The sequence below is a fragment of the Apodemus sylvaticus genome, chromosome 5, assembly GCF_947179515.1.
Source record: "Apodemus sylvaticus chromosome 5, mApoSyl1.1, whole genome shotgun sequence".
NCBI lineage: Eukaryota > Metazoa > Chordata > Mammalia > Rodentia > Muridae > Apodemus > Apodemus sylvaticus.
Genome location: NC_067476.1, coordinates 108,616,987 through 108,635,667, shown reverse-complemented (window position 1 = coordinate 108,635,667; position 18,681 = coordinate 108,616,987). Strand labels below are relative to the sequence as shown.

Genomic DNA, 18,681 nt, shown 5'->3' with positions numbered 1-18,681 from the left:
CCTTCTGTCGTGTGGACTGTCTCTAGGAAGGCAATTTCTTCCAGTGACTTTTTATCCTGTACTTCCAAATACTTCAGAGAGCTTTTTCCTATGTACGTGTGTGACTGTCTTTGTCTGCCTGTCTTTCTGTCTGTTGGTCTGTCTGTCTGTCTGTCTGCCTGCCTGTCTGTTTCTCTGTGTGTATGTGTGTGGTGTTTTGGTGCCTTGATAACAGTTGACCCTAGATCCTCATGCATGCTAGGTGTGCGGCCAACTGCTGAGCTCTGTCCCTAACCAGCTGTCCCCTTTTTGACCTTGACTTTGAGCTAGAAGTTCAATCCCAGGCTAGCCTTCCCTCTAGCCCAGGCGGCTCTCGCAATCTTCCTACCGAGCAGTTGGAGCAGTGCCCTTGCCTCTATTTCTTGATCTCCATGACAGGTCGCCACTTGCTTGATCTGTTTAGAGCTCTCTCTCTCAGGTCCACTTTCTCTGGTTTCAGTCCCCATTCCCACTGAACCTACAATACTTCTCCTTTGGAATTCCTTGCGGTGTGAGTCTTGCCCACAGGACAGAAGTGGCCTTTGCCCTTACCACGTCTCATGAACTGCTGACCTCCCTTCCAATGATTAGCTTGGGCTTGGCACCTCGCATGTATTAACATTTGTTGCTAAAGGAAAAAAGTCATTTGTAGCACCTGTAAAATAGTTCTTTAAATACCTTTGTTTTATCCATAGATTTATTATTTTCTTCTAGTAGCCAAACGCATCCTTTATAAGATTACATTAAATTAATATAGCACTGTGATACTTCCTGTTTCTACAATTCTTACACTTTATCTAAATATTGGACTTAGAATATTCTCAACAAGAACAATTTCAGTCACAAAAACCATACAACATGGAACGATATTTAGAGATTCTGTATTTAAATTTCCTCTTACAGATCCTTCAAAGAAGGGGAAAATTTCAAGTACTGTACTCCATTTATGACTTTTTCCTCAGGTTGGGTATCTTGCAGCCAAAGACCACCAGAAGGTTCATTTCATCTTCCTGTCAGAAAGGAGGCTGAGCATCTGCTGGCTTATGTAACTATCCTGTATAAATAGCTTCGTTTTTGTGGAACAACCTTAAGTTCCTTTGCAGCCATTGAATCCTGAGCAAGCTTGAACATCTTCAGCATAAATGCGTGTGCATTTGAAATAAAAGTGTGCACATAGTGGAGGAACAAAACCAAATATGTGAAACTCCCCATGTACAGGCATAAATGGTTATCATATTCTTTGCAGATCAGTCTTCTTATGTTCTGTTGACATAATGCATTCTCTCTTTTTTTTTTGCTTTTTGTTTTTTTCGAGACAGGGTTTCTCTGTATAGCCCTGGCTGTCCTGGAACTCACTCTGTAGTCCAGGCTGGCCTCGAACTCAGAAATCTGCCTGCCTCTGCCTCCCAAGTGCTGGGATTACAGGCCACCATCGCCCAGCCATAATGCATTCTTTTAAGCTGGCAGAAATACAGCTTCCACACTAGCATAGTCAGTACCTTCACAGACCACCCTCTCGTCTCAGACCTGGACAACCAAAAAGGCTTTACTAACATCTCCTGAAGCATGGTGACAAAGCAAATTTCTTAGATGTCTCTTTTCCTTTTCCAGACATGGATCCCTCTGACCAGCGACCCAAACAGCAGCCAACTCTACTCTCTTTCTTCACTGAGGTATATATAATTCAGCTGACTGACGTTATCAAGCCAGAACTCTTGTGGAGAGCTTGTGTGTGTTGGAGGCTAACTCCCTAAGGGAATCTATCAGTAGGGTCTAGTTTCAAGGCTGACTCTAGTCTTTAAGGAACTGATGATCTAAAGATTTAAAGGAACAGTTCTTAACCCTAAGGGGAAAGCAGAGGAGAAGATAATCTCTTCTTGGGTAGTTATGCAGATTCTGGGTACAAATAGGGTTCCAAATGGGCAAAACCTGGAATTGAGGCTAGATGTGGGTCTGGAACCTTGACAATAACATTAATCATTATTTGTGGAGCTTTTTAACAGGGCTTCTTTCCCATGGCTACTCTGTGAATGCAATTTATTTGCGTACTTTTCTGCAAAGTTGTTCATTCTTATCATTCTTTTAGAGTCTTGACAGGATCACAGGACTATTGAGCAGCTACAATCTCTTCCAATATCCCCAGTTGGTTTTGGCTCCTGAAGTCTCTGAGGTCCCGGCAAAGTGAACATAGGCGTCCCGAGATCGAGGCAGCCCAACCCTCCCAAGTAAATCTTCTTAGGAGGAGTGCGGTTCCAGGCACCCAACCAGGCAGTGCCCCTGGCTTTGGCTGTCCGCCAGCCACCCTCACTTGGGTTGCTCCACGGCCATCCCCGCCTCTGCACATCTCCATTTCCTACTGCGCATCCGCCCTTTCGGCCCCGCTCGGCTTCCGTCCCAGATGATCCCTCCCCGGGGCGGCCGCTGCCTCCACAGCCTTGAGCTGGAGCCGCCTCCCCGGCCAGTGGCGTAGCCGAATCTGCGTCCGGCTGGCGGTGCGGAGCAGACGGAGCCCGACGGGACCGAGCGGGGGGCCATGGAGAAAGCGGCCCGCGGCGCTGCGCACACCGACTAGAGCCGGCGCCCGCCGCCGGCGCCATGGACCGAGCGCCGGCCGAGCAGGTACGCGAGCGCCCGGGCTGCTTTCGGGCCTCCGGGCCGGCAGGCCGCCTAAGCTGGAAGGCGGGGGGAGGTGGACCATCTGAGCTCGGCGGCAACATCGCTGCCCTCGCAGCAGTCTGGAGTGTATTCCTTTTAAGAGACTACCGTGGCTTCCCTTGTTTTCCTGTCTAGTTACTTTGCAAATAATTATTCTTTTAAAATGGAGCAAGAGTTCATGTTGAGCCCATATTCGTATTCGCACAGTAGTTCATTAATGGTCTGTTTAGTGTTTTGATCGTATCAATTTTTTTTCTTTTTCTGGAAGTGTTGGGAGGAGGGGCTAATGGCAATGTGAAAAATAACTTAAAAGAATAGTGTCATGCTTCCTCCTCCACCCCAGTATTTTACAGCTTCCCTGGAAACGACTTAATTTGATTGAGTGTGATTTTTTTCTTCGCTGTCAATTTCCCTCTTCCAGAGCCTTGGTCAGTTAGTCACATAGTTGAAAGGAGAACACTGGTGGCTTGCCTGTTAGTTTTGCAAATGTCAATTAACTCGAGTAAACGAGATGCCAGCTCCCAAGTTTCTGTATGTGTTCATATGTAGTTAATGACAGTTTTGGTTTTGAGTAGCACTCTTTTCAAGCCAAAACACAGCTTTCTAATTTTGAACACTTCTGTTGTTGATTCTTGTCATATTGTCCATTCCATCCGAGATCTCTTATGGAAGATCTTTCCTACCTCAGCACTTTCCACGGGACAGTGGTAAGCACACAGATTTCAAAAAGAAAACAAAGCTTTGAGAGAATAGAAGTTTGTTTTTATTAAAGAACACAAATTATCAAAAGAAAATTGATTTGGGACCACTTGGTAAATACATTCTTCACTGTGGCCCAGGGTATTATGTTACAGCTTGTAGTAAGTAAATTTAATTAAAACGTTTTTTGAAAAAAGGAATCCTAGATTTCTTTTTTCTTTGTTTTTTGTTTTTTGTTTTGTGGTTTTTTTTTTTTTTTTTCCTCCCGAGACAGGGTTTCTCTATATAGGCCTGGCTGTCCTAGAACTCGCTCTGTAGATCAGGCTGGCCTCAAACTCAGAAATCCACCTGCCTCTGCCTCCCGAGTGCTGGGATTAAAGGCATGTACCATCACTGCCCCTTGACAAAGGAAATTTCCTTGCACATGTGTCTCTAATGAAAGGGTGGGACCTTTTTGTCCTTCCTGGGCACTCAGGATGCACTAATGCATAAGTATACTCATATAGGGCTCCTTTCATCTCAGAGGAAATGTAATTACCTGGTTAGATGGTAACATTTAGCAGAGCTCTCCGCATGTGATTATCCTAAGAGCAAGTGTGCCCGACTATTTAGAGAGCACCTCCTCTCATCCCACAAACTCACCATGTACTTAAACCCTCAGAAATCTGAGCACTAGAAAAAAGGCCGTGCAGAAGTATTTTATAGTGAAGGTTTTTTTTTTTTTTTTTTTTTTTTTTTTAAACCTCTTGCCTGGGCCTGGCCTGCTATGGGTAAAGTACAGTACGCCTTAGTTAGGTAAAGGCCCTCAAGAAATATTTGTGATATGTGCCAAATTCCCATCCTCTCCCAAGTGTTTTGGTTTTTCCATAAACCATTGTTGGCTTATATTCAGAATTTCTGAAAATGCCTCCAGCATTGACTGTTGTCATGCTTAGCAGCTTGCATAAGTTATTTTTTTTATACTTGTACTCCACACAGACTTGTTGCATTTCAAGTTAACCTAAGCAATAAATTCTTGGAGAACTGTACAAGAGTGACTTTAAACATTTGTGTCTGAAGGCATCCATGCCATAGGCTCTATGAACCACTGTTTACATAAGCTCTTTTTATAAAAAGATAAACCTTATGTATGTTTATAAGAAGCAGTTCACTGGTGATACAGTGCTAGATGGATAGTCCTGATTGTAATAACTACTGAAATAGTCTCAAATGGAAGAGCCTCTCGAACTTTCTTTTACCAAGACTATTAAGTCAGAACAAGTTTTAACTGTCAGAATTAGCTGTTGTAAAAACAGTTATTACTTGGTATGATATTTGTGTGCACGGGCGTGTGTGTGTGTGTGTGTGTGTTAGGCGTGGGGAGGTAAATGTGCAGAGTATGGATATAGAGGTCAGAGGTCGAGGTTGGGCAGATCTCCTCGGTTGCTCTTTGCCTACTTTTTGAGGCACGGAGTCTCACTGAACCCAGGCTGGGTGGCCAGCAGATCTCAGGGATCTTCCTCTCTGCCTCCCAGAGCTGGGATTACAGGCCCCTGCATGTGATCTAGATTTTTGCCTGGGTGCTAGGGAGCTAAATTCAATTCCAGACTTCATTCTCACAGAACAGGTGCTTCCCAGGCGCTTCTCCAGGGCCTCCCTTTTCTCAGTGATAATGGCGGTGATCGAGCCTGTGTAAAGGGATGTGAGGTATGAGTTGTGTTTAGGAAATCTGGCATGTTTTGGAATTTTTAAATAAATAATGAGCGCAGGACAGGACGCTGAGGTTCACAGGCTGTTTGTTGTATAGTGTTTCACTACTCTAAAGTCATCTTAACTTTAGTACATTCAGGTCAGACTTCTAGAAGGACCTTCAAAATCACTGGTTATTCTCTTCTTTCATTTGTAGAAAAACAAACTCAGTGAATGCCTGGGGCTTTGTGCAGTTTTGTCACAAATAAGAATGTAAGATTGGCCAGTGAAATGGCTTGCTTGGTAAAAATACTAGCTACCAAGTTTGATCTGGAACCCACGGAGAAAGGAAGGAACCAGTTCTTGAAAGCCTCCTCACCACAGTCCATACATGTATCATATACACATGAACATCAAATCATATGATAAAAATAGAAAATTGTTTGAACTCTTTGTAGCAGCACTCCAAAGTAAAGTCAAAAGTCAGTTTTTCACATGTGTAGGCCCACATCCCTGAAGCAACCAGCTGGATCACAAATACATTGAAGAAAAAAGTTGAGTCTGTACTAAACGTGTGCAGGCCTATGTCTTTGTTGTGCCCCAAACAACATAGTATTAGAGATACTTACTTAGCTATCGAATTTGTTAGCTGTTATAATTAGTGGAGAGTTAGGTAAACAGTACAGCGGAGGGCGCATGGCCTGTGTGTAAATATCACATCTGTGGACCATCGTGTCTGTAGTGAAGGTCCAGTACCCATCTTGCACAATTAGACAACTGTATTGTGTTACTATAAAACCTTTATTATCCAGTAACAATTGATGTATTTATGGGATGTTAACAAACATACTATATTTTTAATATAATGCTCTGAATCAGAGTGCATTCATTTAGAGAAAACATTTGGAAATTTTCTAAAACAAAATAAAAACCAATGACATTAGAAAAATATTAACTAAATATCAAAGGTCAAAGACAAAAAAATAGAATGGTAGATTATTAGAAAAATATAACTACATATCACATGTAAACTGACAGATGTAGTCATGAGCACTCCCTGTGTTACTGTAACCAGTGGAATATGACTTAGGTTGTGCTTAGACACAGATGTGTAGTCATGAACACTCTCTGTGTTCCATAGTTTAAAAGGAAAATAAAATTACCCATCAAGGCAAGAGGTCAGGGGAGAAACTTCATATAAAGCAATCAGGAAAATAAGTGTAAAATCAGAAATTAACAAGTTAGATACTATGAAAATTATTATTACATGTAAAAGGGTGGTTTTATTTTCGAAAACACCATCAAGTCTTAACGGGCTTTAATAGTCCTGTGGAAAAGCACATGGTGGGAGGTGAGTGGTCGCGCTAAATCCCCTGCTGTTTGTCCTCACTGGGCTCTGAAGCCTTGAACATTGGCACGTGTTTTACAGTGAGCCAGCAGGTAGCTCACACCTCATTCATCCCTTCTGGAAGGCACTTTATCTGTACCACGGGGCGGGGCGTGAAAAGCATCTTAACGTTTGATTTGTTTTCACCTTAACATAGGATGTGGAGGTTTCATGGTCTCTCCCTGTGGGTGTGTGGGACATACTCTTGAGTTTCACTGTGGGAGAGTGTCTCTTCATGCTCTGCTTTAGTTTTGACTTTAGGTGGATGTCATTTTTCTGTCCCCTAATCTGGGAGATTATTTGCCTCCTCCTGGAGGCTTCTCTGAGGAGCGCAGTGTGGGTTCTCGGCTGCACTGTGCTTTTGACCGCTCTCTGCCTGTGTTCACACTCGCCCTGGTGCAGTGCCTTTCGGAGCTTGAGCCGGGGTGGCTGGCATCGCAGCTCTCTGTGATCCCAGTGCATGGCTAATGAACTCTCCTAAGGAGGCATTTTATACTTTTATATTCTGATAACATCTTTGGTTTTCTAGATTATTTGTATAAATGGTATTTTATTATTGGCATTTGTTTTAATATGTACAAAATTAAAAATAAGTGAAATGCATGAATGTTTTCACAGACAGAATTATTCAGATTTTTTATTAACTTAGGGAGTTCTGAAATAACTTGGGAAGGCTACCTCTTTAGCACTGAGTGGAATGTTTGAAGCAGACAGTAAATATAAGAATGATTATATTGTCATTAGAGTTCCCGCCTACTTTATATTTCTTATTATATTTATGTATGTGAGTGTTTTGGCTGCATGTTTGTCTGTGTGCAGGTGCATGCCTTGCACCTGTGAGGATCAGAAGAGGGCAACAGATACTCCAGAACTGGAGTTACAGACAGGTTGTGAGCCTCCATATAGGTGCTGGGTCCCCTGGAAGAGCGGTCAGGTGCTGAGCCACCTCTCTAGCCCACATTTACATTTGCTTAACAGTAAGATAAACAGTTCACTTCTTTAAAATTTAATTTCTCAAAATATAGATTAAGGGTTTGGGGGAGATGGCTTAGTGGTTAAGAGAGCATAGGGCTCATCAAAGGATCCAAGTTCACGTCCTAGCACCCACAGAGGATAGCATGCAGTCACCTGTGACTCCGGCTCCACAGAACTCTACCCTCTAGCTGCATGGGCCCACTCACGTCCCTTACCTGCACACAACCACAGACAGTTGTACATACAGACATATATTTACAAATGGAAGAAACCTTTAAATATATGTATATGTAAATGCATAGCTCATGAGCTACACATGCTGGTGCATACCTATAAGAGGGTGAGGCTGGGGGTCATGAGTTCAAGGCTAGCCTGAGGATGAGACACTTAAAAAATGCCAATGAAAACTAGTGAATTCAAACAGGAATAATATTATATAGAGTATTCTAATTTTTCAATATTTTTAGACATCTTTCTTTGAATTTCTGTACTAATATTAAAAGTTGCCAAGATTTACATTTTGACATTTGGATCTTAAAGGATTAGTTTGCCTTCAGCATTGCTTTTTTGGGCTGTTAGATGTATGGTAGATAATCAAAGGCTTCAAAGTCACTTTGGAAAACATGTAAAGGTGAAACTGAAGGAGAAAGCTTGTCAAAGCGTTCTTATGACATCTGCTTATGCAGCTGTTGACTAGTGGCTTCTCTTTCTCTTTGCTAAAAACAAAGGATTATTTCAACATCAGGAGGATTATGAGTTTAAAACTCATCTGTCCTCTGTTACACAGGAGTTTTGAAGTGCTGGGATTCCAATCATGTACCACCGTGGCCAACTCACGTGGTGCTAGGAGCAGAGCCCAGGGCTTCGTGCATGCTAGGCAAGTGCTCTACCAAGTGGATTAGACCTCCAGGATCCCCAGCCTCCTTTGTGAGAGACAGTTGCTATATCCAGAGCTGACTGGAACTCACTCTGCCCAGGCTGGTCTCAGACTCATAGCAGTCTTCCTGCTTTAGCCTGGTAAGGGCTGATGAGCCACGCTACCACATCCTGTAGATACTACGTTTCAAAAACTGAAATTTGTTGCATATAACTTGCAGAAAATTAGTTAAATCAAAGTACAACTTGATAAATTCAATGGCTTGTAAATTCCTCTGTTAAACTATAGAACTTGCCAGGGACCCCAAGCTCTACCTAACTGCTGTTTCTTTCTTCCTAAGAGTGTGTTCCTGTTCAAATTGTTAGAGAGCTCATTTTCTTAATACTTTTCCATGTGTGTATTTCCCAGAGTAGAGTTTTCTGTGGCTTTTAACTGTCTGGAGCTGTAATCCAGGAAAGATGCACAGAGTCAAGGGACTGACACAGAAGTCCTTAGGGTGGCAAGAGTGTGCACAGACATCTACCAGGGAAGGTTACTCCCCAAGTTAGTCTCATTTTTCCTTCCAAGTTTAAGTATGAAGCATAATTTTTCCTTATGTTTTTGATTCATCTTAGACATTTTCCTTTATTGTAATTTAATTAAATAAAGCTTAATTTCCTGCAATGGACAGAAATAGACTACTTTTTCAACTATTCAAAGAAATGAAATTATTCCTCAAAACTTGAGCTGAATAACTTTTCTCCCCTTCAGAATTAACAAGAAATACAGCTTTGTCCAGAGAGCTAGATTTATATCTTTCTTTCTTTCTTTCTTTTTTTTTTTTTTTTTTTTTGAGACAGGGTTTCTCTGTATAGCCCTAGCTATCCTGGAACTCACTCTGTAGACCAGGCTGGCCTCGAAATCAGAAATCCGCCTGCCTCTGCCTCCCTAGTGCTGGGATTAAAGGCATGTGCCCCCACCGCCCGGCTTAAGAGCTAGATTTCTTACTACTCTGTATTTTAGACCTGAGGTTTAGCTTCTTGGACTCCATTTAAGAACTGATTTTACGGCTGTGCTGTACCTTGTGCTAGGTCCTTCCCTGTCTTGTTAGTTCCTCACGTGCTTTAAGCTGACTTTGTCATTTCCACACGTTCTATGGATATTTGTAGAGACTCTTTAGAGTGCCAGGTTCTCATCGGTTGGTCAGTTATAACCCTTGCTTTCTGTTTTTCTCTCTAAAGAATGTGAAGCTCTCCGCTGAAGTCGAGCCGTTTATTCCCCAGAAGAAGAATCTGGATGCGTTTGTGCTCCCCATGGCTCTCCCAAGTGATAACGGAAGTGTTTCTGGGGTCGAGCCAACTCCAATCCCCAGTTATCTGATTACTTGTTACCCATTTGTTCAGGAAAACCAGTCCAATAGGTAATTTCGGTATTCTTTATTGGTGGGTAGATAGAACTTGGCAAAGTACATTAGTCTTTTTCCTTTGTAACTTTCAAACTTTAATCATTTATTTGTATTTTTTAAGAGGAAGTAAAACTATGCAGAAATTTGAAACCTGTCAACATGTATTATTTTCTTATTCTTTCTAAGAGGAAATGCATTTTTCTGAACATGTCATTGAAATATATTGTAGTATAGTGACCCAGGAGATATGTGTAATATAAGAAACCTTTTTTTGAAATTAGGTGTTTACTCTCGTGATGGCCAGGACAGTGTCTGGCACAAGGAGAAAGCACTAGGGACAGGTGTTGTGGTGCCATAGTTGCTGAGTGCCCATCTGGTGGTTTCTATAATCTAGCAAACTTCCCTCAGCTCAGATAGCACGAGCCTGGTAGCATCTAGGGTCGGGCTGTGGGAGTTGTGATCTGCTTGCTGACTCTTCCAGGCTGATGGGAAAGTCACAGTTTAGTGTATTGACATACTTTCAGCCTCTGTCAAGTTATGCCGCATACAGGAAATGTGGGATAAATGGAGGAGGCTCTGTGGCTCGGCAGCTCTGCACACTGTCTGGGGGTGCACTCACTCCTGTGTGCTCACAGCCCATTGTGGCTCACTGCTAATTCTTGGTGTGTGATTTCTGAGGCCACCAGACTACTTTGTGAAATAGAAATACCCCAGTGAATGGTCTGATTTCTTACTGCAGACTTTTCATGGTACAAATAGTGGTGACTCCAGAATCCTCAGCTGAGCTTGGACTTCATTAGCAGTCTTTGAGTTCAGCTGGGTGTGCTGTCAGCGCTGGAGAGGCAGAGGCAGAGGCAGAGGCAGAGGCAGAGGCAGAGGCAGAGGCAGAGGCAGAGGCAGAGGCAGAGGCAGAGGCAGGGGCAGGGGCAGGGGCAGGGGCAGGGGCAGGAGGATTGTGAACTCAAGGCGCCTTTGCTTCATGAGATTTTGTTTTGTTTTGTTTTGTTTTTAAACATTGCAGTATCAAATAATGTAGAGAATTTTTATAGACTAAACATAATAATACTAGTTTTCTCTGTAGCAAAATAGCCATGCTCAGTATGAGAAGTTTGTTTTCTTGCCTTAATGTGAGGTAGTTGTTAGGAATTCATGAGCAAGCCATCCTTCGGAGTATCTAAGGATTGCTGGATTTTGATAGTAAACTTTTCCCTCCATTTTGCTTTGTCATTGCAATAGTGAGGAAAAGGACCCCTCATTTCTCCATAGCAACTGTTATCCAGGGCAGTGTTAACAGGACAGCATCGCTGGTACTGTGTAGGAACTAGCTGCAGGATAAAGGTATCAGGGAGTCTTCCTGACTTCCTTGGGCACGGGTCTTAGGTTGCCAAGGAGAGGAGCCAGGGCAGGACCTGAGTCGGCTAAATGATTAGGGAAAGAGCAGGTGTTGGGGGCCTCTATGGAAGGGTTGGCAGTTACAGTGTGGGCATCGTGCACAGACCGAGCTGCTGGCGTGTGGACCTGAGCTAGGTGTTTCACTTTTTGGCAAACATCTTGAAGAGTTTGAGGGCAGGCTGGAAACAGTAAATGGATGTGGATGTGGCTCTCAGGCTGGGTCCCCTGTGCTGCCGTGCTCATGGGTATTACACGTGCAGGCTGTCTCATAACAGCCAAGACAGCTGATGGCATGAGCGGAGCCTCTCCCCTAGAAACATCGTGAAAGTGCTCTTCTCTGTGTCCTATTGTTTGTTCTGTTTTGACTTTACTCTTGGATGTCAATAGCTTTTTTTTCTCTCATGTTTGGTTTTGCAGACAATTTCCTTTATATCATGATATACGATGGCAGCAGCCCAGCCCAAGCCCTACTGGACCCTGCCTCGCCTACCCCATTATATCTGCTCAGCCACCTGTTTCCACAGAGTACACCTATTACCAGCTGATGCCAGCACCCTGTGCCCAGGTTATGGGCTTCTACCATCCATTTCCTACACCTTACTCCAGCTCCTTCCAGGCTGCAAACACTGTCAACGCTGTAGCCGCAGAATGCACGGAGCGTCCGAATCAGCTGGGGCAGGCCTTCCCGTTGTCCAGTCATCGGAGCAGGAATGGTAGCAGAGGGCCAGCAGTGTCAAAAGTGAGTGGCCACACTCTGTGTAGGTTTTAAATATGACATTCTGTTGTTAATGTTAGTATAGGTAATTTACTACCTGTACCATTGGCTTTTAATGCTTAATTTGCTACAAAGTATTCATCACTAATAGAAAGTATTATTGGCATATTATTTAAAAATTTATTTTTCTTGATTGAAAGTATAATTTCAAGTCATCTTCATGATCGTTCAGATAGGTTTATATAAACATAATTCACAATTATTTCTAAATTATTTTGATGTAGTGCTAAAATTGTACAGTGACAATGCCAACACTAAACAGATCACGTGGTTGAATGCCACTGTACCTCAAGCTGTTTCTTAAATCAGCACAAGAAGGAAAAAAATATTAGTGGATCTTTAGAGTCCTTGGACCACAGCATCTGTATTCTGAGTTGTTAGTGCAATAGCACTTTTTCATTTAGTAGAATAAAAAACAAGAAAGGGATAAAGCCACTACCATTCAGGGCCAGGACTTGATACAAGTGTGTGTGTGTGTGTGTGTGTGTGTGTGTGTAAGATGTGATGCAATGCTTCCTTTTCCATTAATTCCATATAAGGCTTAATATCGAAGCTATAAGAAAAGCCTGTTTGTAGTCAACACTGCTCATAAGAAGACATTTCTATCACTACCAGAACTGTTGCTCTCTTCAGACTCCATTAGTTAGTTTCCTCAGTAAAGTCTTTGCTGCATTTTGGCATAATTTTTAAAAATGAAAAACAAGCTGCAGAGATTATCTTGAACAGATTTACCTTGGTTCATAGTTACGTTGTGAGTCAAGGGAACTTTCTGGAACCACCACGACTGAGAGGAAATAGGTAGAAAAGTAAGATAGCAGTGTATAATTTCGGGGCGTTGGAAGAGTGGGAAGTATCAGAATGCCTTCTCAGCGTTCCCATTCAGAAATGTGAAGTTCGGGTCAGAGTTCTGGTGTGTAAATTGCTCTTGAGGAACAATTATTCCTGTTTAAAAAATCTGAAGAAAGAGATCAGCTTTTCTGTATTTTCTGTTTGGATTCAAGGCAGAAATATTCTGCTCATCTTTGTTACGAATTTAGTGACAGAATTTCACACTTTTATTACCTCTTAAAATAAAAATGTGTGACCCTTCATATGGCACTGTTAAAACCTTGTTAATAGTTAATAATTAATTTAAAAAATAATATTCAGATAAAAGCTAAAATGAAGATAGGTTCATTTTGGTGAAGCACTCGGCATAGCTGTTGGGAGCCAATCACCTGCCCTCTGCAAGAGCAGGAAGCAGTTTTAAGCCACCTCTGAGACAGGGTCTCAGTATGTGGCTAAGCTGATCTTGAGCTCACAAGGCAGAGACAGAATCCCAAACTGATCAGACTGTTAATGGTTATCTAAAAATATGTGTGAATATGCTTATAGTACAGCATTTAGCCTCTGATGCTTCTTAGTGGATAATTCCACAAACCCAGCAGAGGGCCATTGATCTGTGGTACACACTTAGGTCTTTCTGTAATGGATGTGTACTTTATGTTTAGTACATCCACGCATTCATTGACTTGTTCTTTTCTTTTGGTCTTTTAAACTGAACTCAGCCACAGCTTTTACAACAACACATAAAAAACAAGCGACCACAGGTGAAGAACGTGGCTACTCAGAAAGAGACAAGTGCAGCAGGTCCTGACAGCCGATCAAAGATCGTGCTTCTGGTGGATGCTTCACAGCAAACTGGTAAGGCAGTGCTCTGTCTGCGTACGACTTGTTTCCTCTCACATGTGTGGGAAGATGTGTGTACGTCAGCATTGAGGCCCAGTGTCCTCTGTCGCTTTCCTTCCTTCTCATTGAGGCAGGGCTCTCACAGCCTAGACCTCGATGCCTTTGCTAGTGTGTCTAGCTAGCTTGTGTTTGGGATTCTGTCTGCCTTGTGAGATTCAGACCAGCTCAGCTATATGCTGAGACCCCTGTCTCAAAGGAATATTGTAAGGACTGCAGAGATGGCTCAGTGCTTAAAAACACGTACTGCTCTTCCAGGGGACAGGTGATGGGCTCACAACGGCCTGAAATGACAACTCCTATTAGAAATAAATTTTAAAAATTTGTAAATGTCATAATGAAACTCATATAAGTGATATGTGTTCACAAAAACTTTAAAAAAACACTGTCACATACAAGAGAATCCCCCAAACTAGGTCTAGATTGATGTGAATGAAGTAGCTTGCTGCTTTTCATCATGCAGTCTTTTCTGTTGGATACTTAGTCATATGACCTTTCATATGAGCAGAAAGAAGATCTTGGAATTAGTTAAAAGCCATCTTGCTATGTGGTTATAGGACCTAAAGCAGTGTGTTTATTTGGCTACCATTCCTACAGTATTTACAGGGAAAATCATGTGCCCCAGAGTCGTTTTTCTTCATAGTGACCCATTTCTACATCCGTTTGTAAACCCTGGCAAGATTCTTAAAAGTACTGTCTGAGCTGGATACTGCTTTTTGTTTGTTGAGACAGGATTTTTCTTTGTAGTCCTAGCTGTCTTGGGAATCACAGTAGACCCGGCTCAGAGATCCATCTGCCTCTACCTCTAAGAGCTGGTGTAAAAGGCAAGAGCCATCATGCCTGGCTTTGTATTCTTTTGGGTGGGAGGGTGAAGGTGGGATACATGTTTTTAATCCAAGCACTTGGGAGGCAGAGAGAGGCATGTGGATCTCAAGTTTGAGGCTAGCCTGGTCTATAAAGCCAGTTCCAGGATAGCCAGGGCTAAGTAGAGACCCTGTCTCCAGAGAGAGAGAGAAGGAGAGAGGGAGGGAAGAGAGGGGGAAGGAGAGAGAGAAGAGAAGAGACTAGACTTTGTATTCTTTGTTCAGCCTCCAGAAAGCTCAGAACTGAAGGCATGAAAGACTATGTTTGTTTTTAACTTCTAAGGACTGCCTGGTATAAGAGATAAATATTACTTTGTTTTGTAGATGTTTGCTTTACTTTTGATAAGTGTAAAATGGTTATTAATATTCTGTATATATTAGTTATTAATATTCTGTATATATATATAATTATATATATATTATTCTGTATATATATTAATATTCTGTATATATTAGAATATTCTGTATATATTCTGCCACTAATATGGCAGCAGTTATTTTCAACCAGCTAGTTTCCTGAATAACCACACCGAGCTTAGGACTTACCTGAGTAAATTCAACTAGCTCATCTCAGTTAACCTGAGCGACACCTGGCCCCATCTGCCACACAGTTAGCAATACCTTCCAGGACCATAGTCATGTCCATTTCCTCTCATGTATCCTGGCAAGAAGCACTTCCTCTTTCTTCTTCCCAGAGTTCCTTTGTGTCTCCCAGGAAGTTCTGCCTTCCATTTCCTGACCAGCTGATTGGCCATCAGATTTCTACTAAAGCCGATCAGAGAATGCCTTAGGTAGGTGAGGAAGGGCAGAGACCCAGCTTAACCAAGCTTGTGTTATTGTGTAATAAGAATTTAAGGTAGCTAGAGTCAAAAAAAAGAGCTGCAGGATGGCTCAGCAAGTGAAGGTGTTTGTTGTCACACTGGACAGCCTGCATTTGTTATGTAGTACCTACATGGTGGATCAAGAGGACCAACTCCCACAAGGTGTGCTCAGCCCTCTACTCGCACCGTGGCACTCATGACACAAGTACACACATAAAATAAATTGATAAAATGTAAAAAAACAGTTGTCCAGATGTAATATGCAAGCGTTAGCTGCGTTCCTGTATGTTACAGTTAGAGAGGCAGTGTCAAGTACTGGTATGTGTGAATCACTGGGCATGCTTATTTGCTACTTTTGGAATGTAGATTGTTTTAACCACCTTCACTATTGATTTAGCATTACCAAATTAGAATCTGTGTGTCCTGTAAGACCCGTTCATATTTGCCTTACAGAAACTTCTGAGTGCACACATCTATGGTCAGGAGTCCCAGACCGTTGGCTTTCATTGAATTCCTTTTTTGACAGTTCCATGCACACATTTTGATTATTATGCCCCCTGCCTCCAGTCAACTGTAGGCTGTATGTTTGTTTTGGGATAGTCACTCAGTGTAGCACTAACTGGCCATAACTCAGCTCTGCAGACCAGGCTGACCTTGAACTCAGTACTGGGATTAAAATTGTATGCCACCATGCCCAGCCAGCAGTGTTGTTTTTAATAGCAAAACATCCAGAGCGAACTGTGAGTGGGAGAAAGGAGAAATGCATTGGTATTTGCTGGTCTACAGTGGCATTTATTAATCAGCTCTGTTCAGCCGAAGGTTAAAACTAATGTGAGGGAGCTGGGAATAAGATTACAGAGCTGATAGTTTAGTGATACAGTTAAAGCTGTAAAAGTGTATGATTTCTGTTTTAGAAATGTGGAAATTCATGGAAAGTCCATGAGCAAAAGTGAGTGAGAACTGAGCAGATTAGTGGTGAGGGCAGGAGGGAGACTGCAGGGCACGTGCTGGCTGCGCAAGGTTGGTCATGATGGTCACGATCTCCCTTAGACCGCTGATGATGTTAGTATTAGGATACAAGGGTTTTGTTTGTTTGTTTGTTTGTTTTTGGGTTTTTGGATTGGGTTTTTCTGAGACAGGGTTTCTCTGTGTAGCCCTGGCTGTCCTGGAACTCACTCTGTAGACCAGGCTGGCCTCAAACTCAGGAATTCGCCTGCCTCTGCTTCCCAGAGTGCTGGGATTACAGGTGTGTGCCACCACCATCAGCGCCAAGTATTTTATTTTTATAATACACTGTTACAAGTTATTAGGAACATTTTTAAATGCTTTTTTTAAAGAGTCACATATTTCTCCATTTACAAACTGTCATTTTAATTAATAATTTTACAAGAATGTCTAAACTTGGTCCTCATGGGGAATTGTCCACTTGCCTTGCCTTGTAGATTTCCCATCAGACATCGCTAATAAGTCTCTCTCAGAGAGCACAGCCACAATGCTCTGGAAAGCCAAAGGCAGGAGGAGAAGAGCGTCCCACCCTGCTGCAGAGTCCTCCAGTGAGCAGGGAGCCAGTGAAGCGGACATCGACAGCGACAGCGGTTACTGCAGTCCCAAGCACAACAACCAGCCTGCCCCAGGGGCTCTGCGCGACCCTGCCTCGGGGACCATGAACGTGCGCAATCCCTCAGTGTTTCTAGTTTGTGTGTGCGCTTTTTGTTAGTCTTGCTGTTGATACTTTGTCCTTTGCTAACGCAGAAGCATTCTTTTTTTTTTTGAGCAATTCTTAATAATCATAGTACTTTACTATTTTTGAAAATACAAAGTATTCATTCTAAGTAATAATATATTTAACGCTAGGTTAAATTTTGGAACATTTGCAAAGTATGTCATATTGACTCTTAATTAGAAAGTAATCATCCTCTCTGTTTCATATTTTTTAGCATTTGGAGTCATCGGGCTGTACAGGTATTTATTTTTTGCAGTGTTTTTTTTTCTTTTTGTATATATTTTATTCTTTGTCCATTCAAATTTTCCTTTAAGTGTGGAGCTTACCAGTGTTATAACAAAAGCTGTTAATTCTCCAGTGATTCAAGTTAATTGAAAAGTATATATAGTTTTCCTAAACACATTGAGAAGGTGTGCTGTAGACTGTTCCGCATGGTGACATGTGCGTTACTACGAATACACATGCTGTTTCAAACTTACAGAAAGATTCCATGTCTGCAGTGACTCAGCTGTTTAGATTTGGCTTATCAGCAAATCTTATCTTTAATGTCTTTAAATATTTGATACAGGTGGTGCAAACTGGCCCAAAGTAACTTGCCAGGCAACTCAGAAAAGACCTTGGATGGAAAAAAACCAAGCATTTTCTAGAGGCGGAAGGCAAACTGAACAACGAAATAATTCACAGGTACTTTGAATGATATTGGAAATTTGATTAGGTGTAAATTGGATAAATTAAATATAACATAATACTGGTGTAACATTTAGGACTCATAGCAATCAGGAAGGAATCACGGTATCCTTAAGTTCTAAAGATGCAAAAAGTTATCTAAATGTGAACTACTGTGGGCTCTTGATAAGCACGAGGATCTGAGTTTGCTCCCCAGCACCTCCTTAATACGCCCTCATGTAGCAGTGCACATCAGTAGTCACACAGGGGAGGCAGCCACCTCAGCTGAGTCGGTGAGCTTCAGGCGCAGTGAGAGAGAGAGAGTGTGGGAGATACAGAGGAAGGGACACGTGTGTGTGCACACAACTGCATAGTGGGCATGCCCCAGGCTGCAGGAGAGCCTGTCTTAAACAAATGTAGTTGTTTTCTGATGAAGAACACCTGAAGAACACACACACGTGCACGCATGAACACATGAATGTATGTCACATACGTACACAGGAAGCTCCCTTATCTATAACTTTAAATGCCTTAGCTAGTAAGGCATAAATAATGACTGGTAATGTGCCGAGTGAAGGTGGTGAGAACGTGGATGTGAGTGGTACCATGATTCCACTCTGTGTCTGGGTAAATATGTCCTGACCTTTAGAAAAGGAAACCCCACCTATCTGTCACTTGCAGTGTCTGTTTCCATCCATTTCAAAACTGAGACCCTCCTCTCTTAAGAATGGCTGAGCTAGGCAATGGTGATGTATGCCTTTAATTCCAGCACTCGGGAGGCGGAGGCAGAGGAGCTCTGTCACTTCCAGGGCACCCTGGTTTACAAAGCGAGGTCCAGGACATCCAGGACTACACAGAGAAACCCTGTCTCAAAAAAATCAAACAAACAAAAAAGAGTGAGTGGCTGAGTGAGGACTGCAGTCTAGTCTTTAGGTTCTCAAGGTGCAGTGGCTGTAAGGCTGGACAGCTTGTAGGATAGGGTCAGCCTCTGCTCGCCAGGCTAGCTAGCACACACCTCTGCCTGTTGAACCATCTCTTCAGCCATGGAGATTT

General features: G+C 42.4%; 1 protein-coding gene across 1 annotated transcript in view; it reads left to right on the top strand.

Annotated features, from left to right (window-relative positions):
* The first annotated feature begins 2,416 nt into the window (after nucleotides 1–2,416).
* Nucleotides 2,417–18,681, top strand: part of Secisbp2l (SECIS binding protein 2 like) — a 43,206-nt gene continuing 26,941 nt past the window's right edge. Inside the window, exons 1-7 of the mRNA XM_052183482.1 lie at nucleotides 2,417–2,637; nucleotides 9,500–9,678; nucleotides 11,473–11,794; nucleotides 13,378–13,513; nucleotides 16,682–16,908; nucleotides 17,177–17,201; nucleotides 17,531–17,646. Coding sequence (XP_052039442.1) covers nucleotides 2,614–2,637; nucleotides 9,500–9,678; nucleotides 11,473–11,794; nucleotides 13,378–13,513; nucleotides 16,682–16,908; nucleotides 17,177–17,201; nucleotides 17,531–17,646 — 1,029 coding nt within the window. The 5' untranslated portion in view covers nucleotides 2,417–2,613. The remainder of the gene's footprint in view (nucleotides 2,638–9,499; nucleotides 9,679–11,472; nucleotides 11,795–13,377; nucleotides 13,514–16,681; nucleotides 16,909–17,176; nucleotides 17,202–17,530; nucleotides 17,647–18,681) is intronic.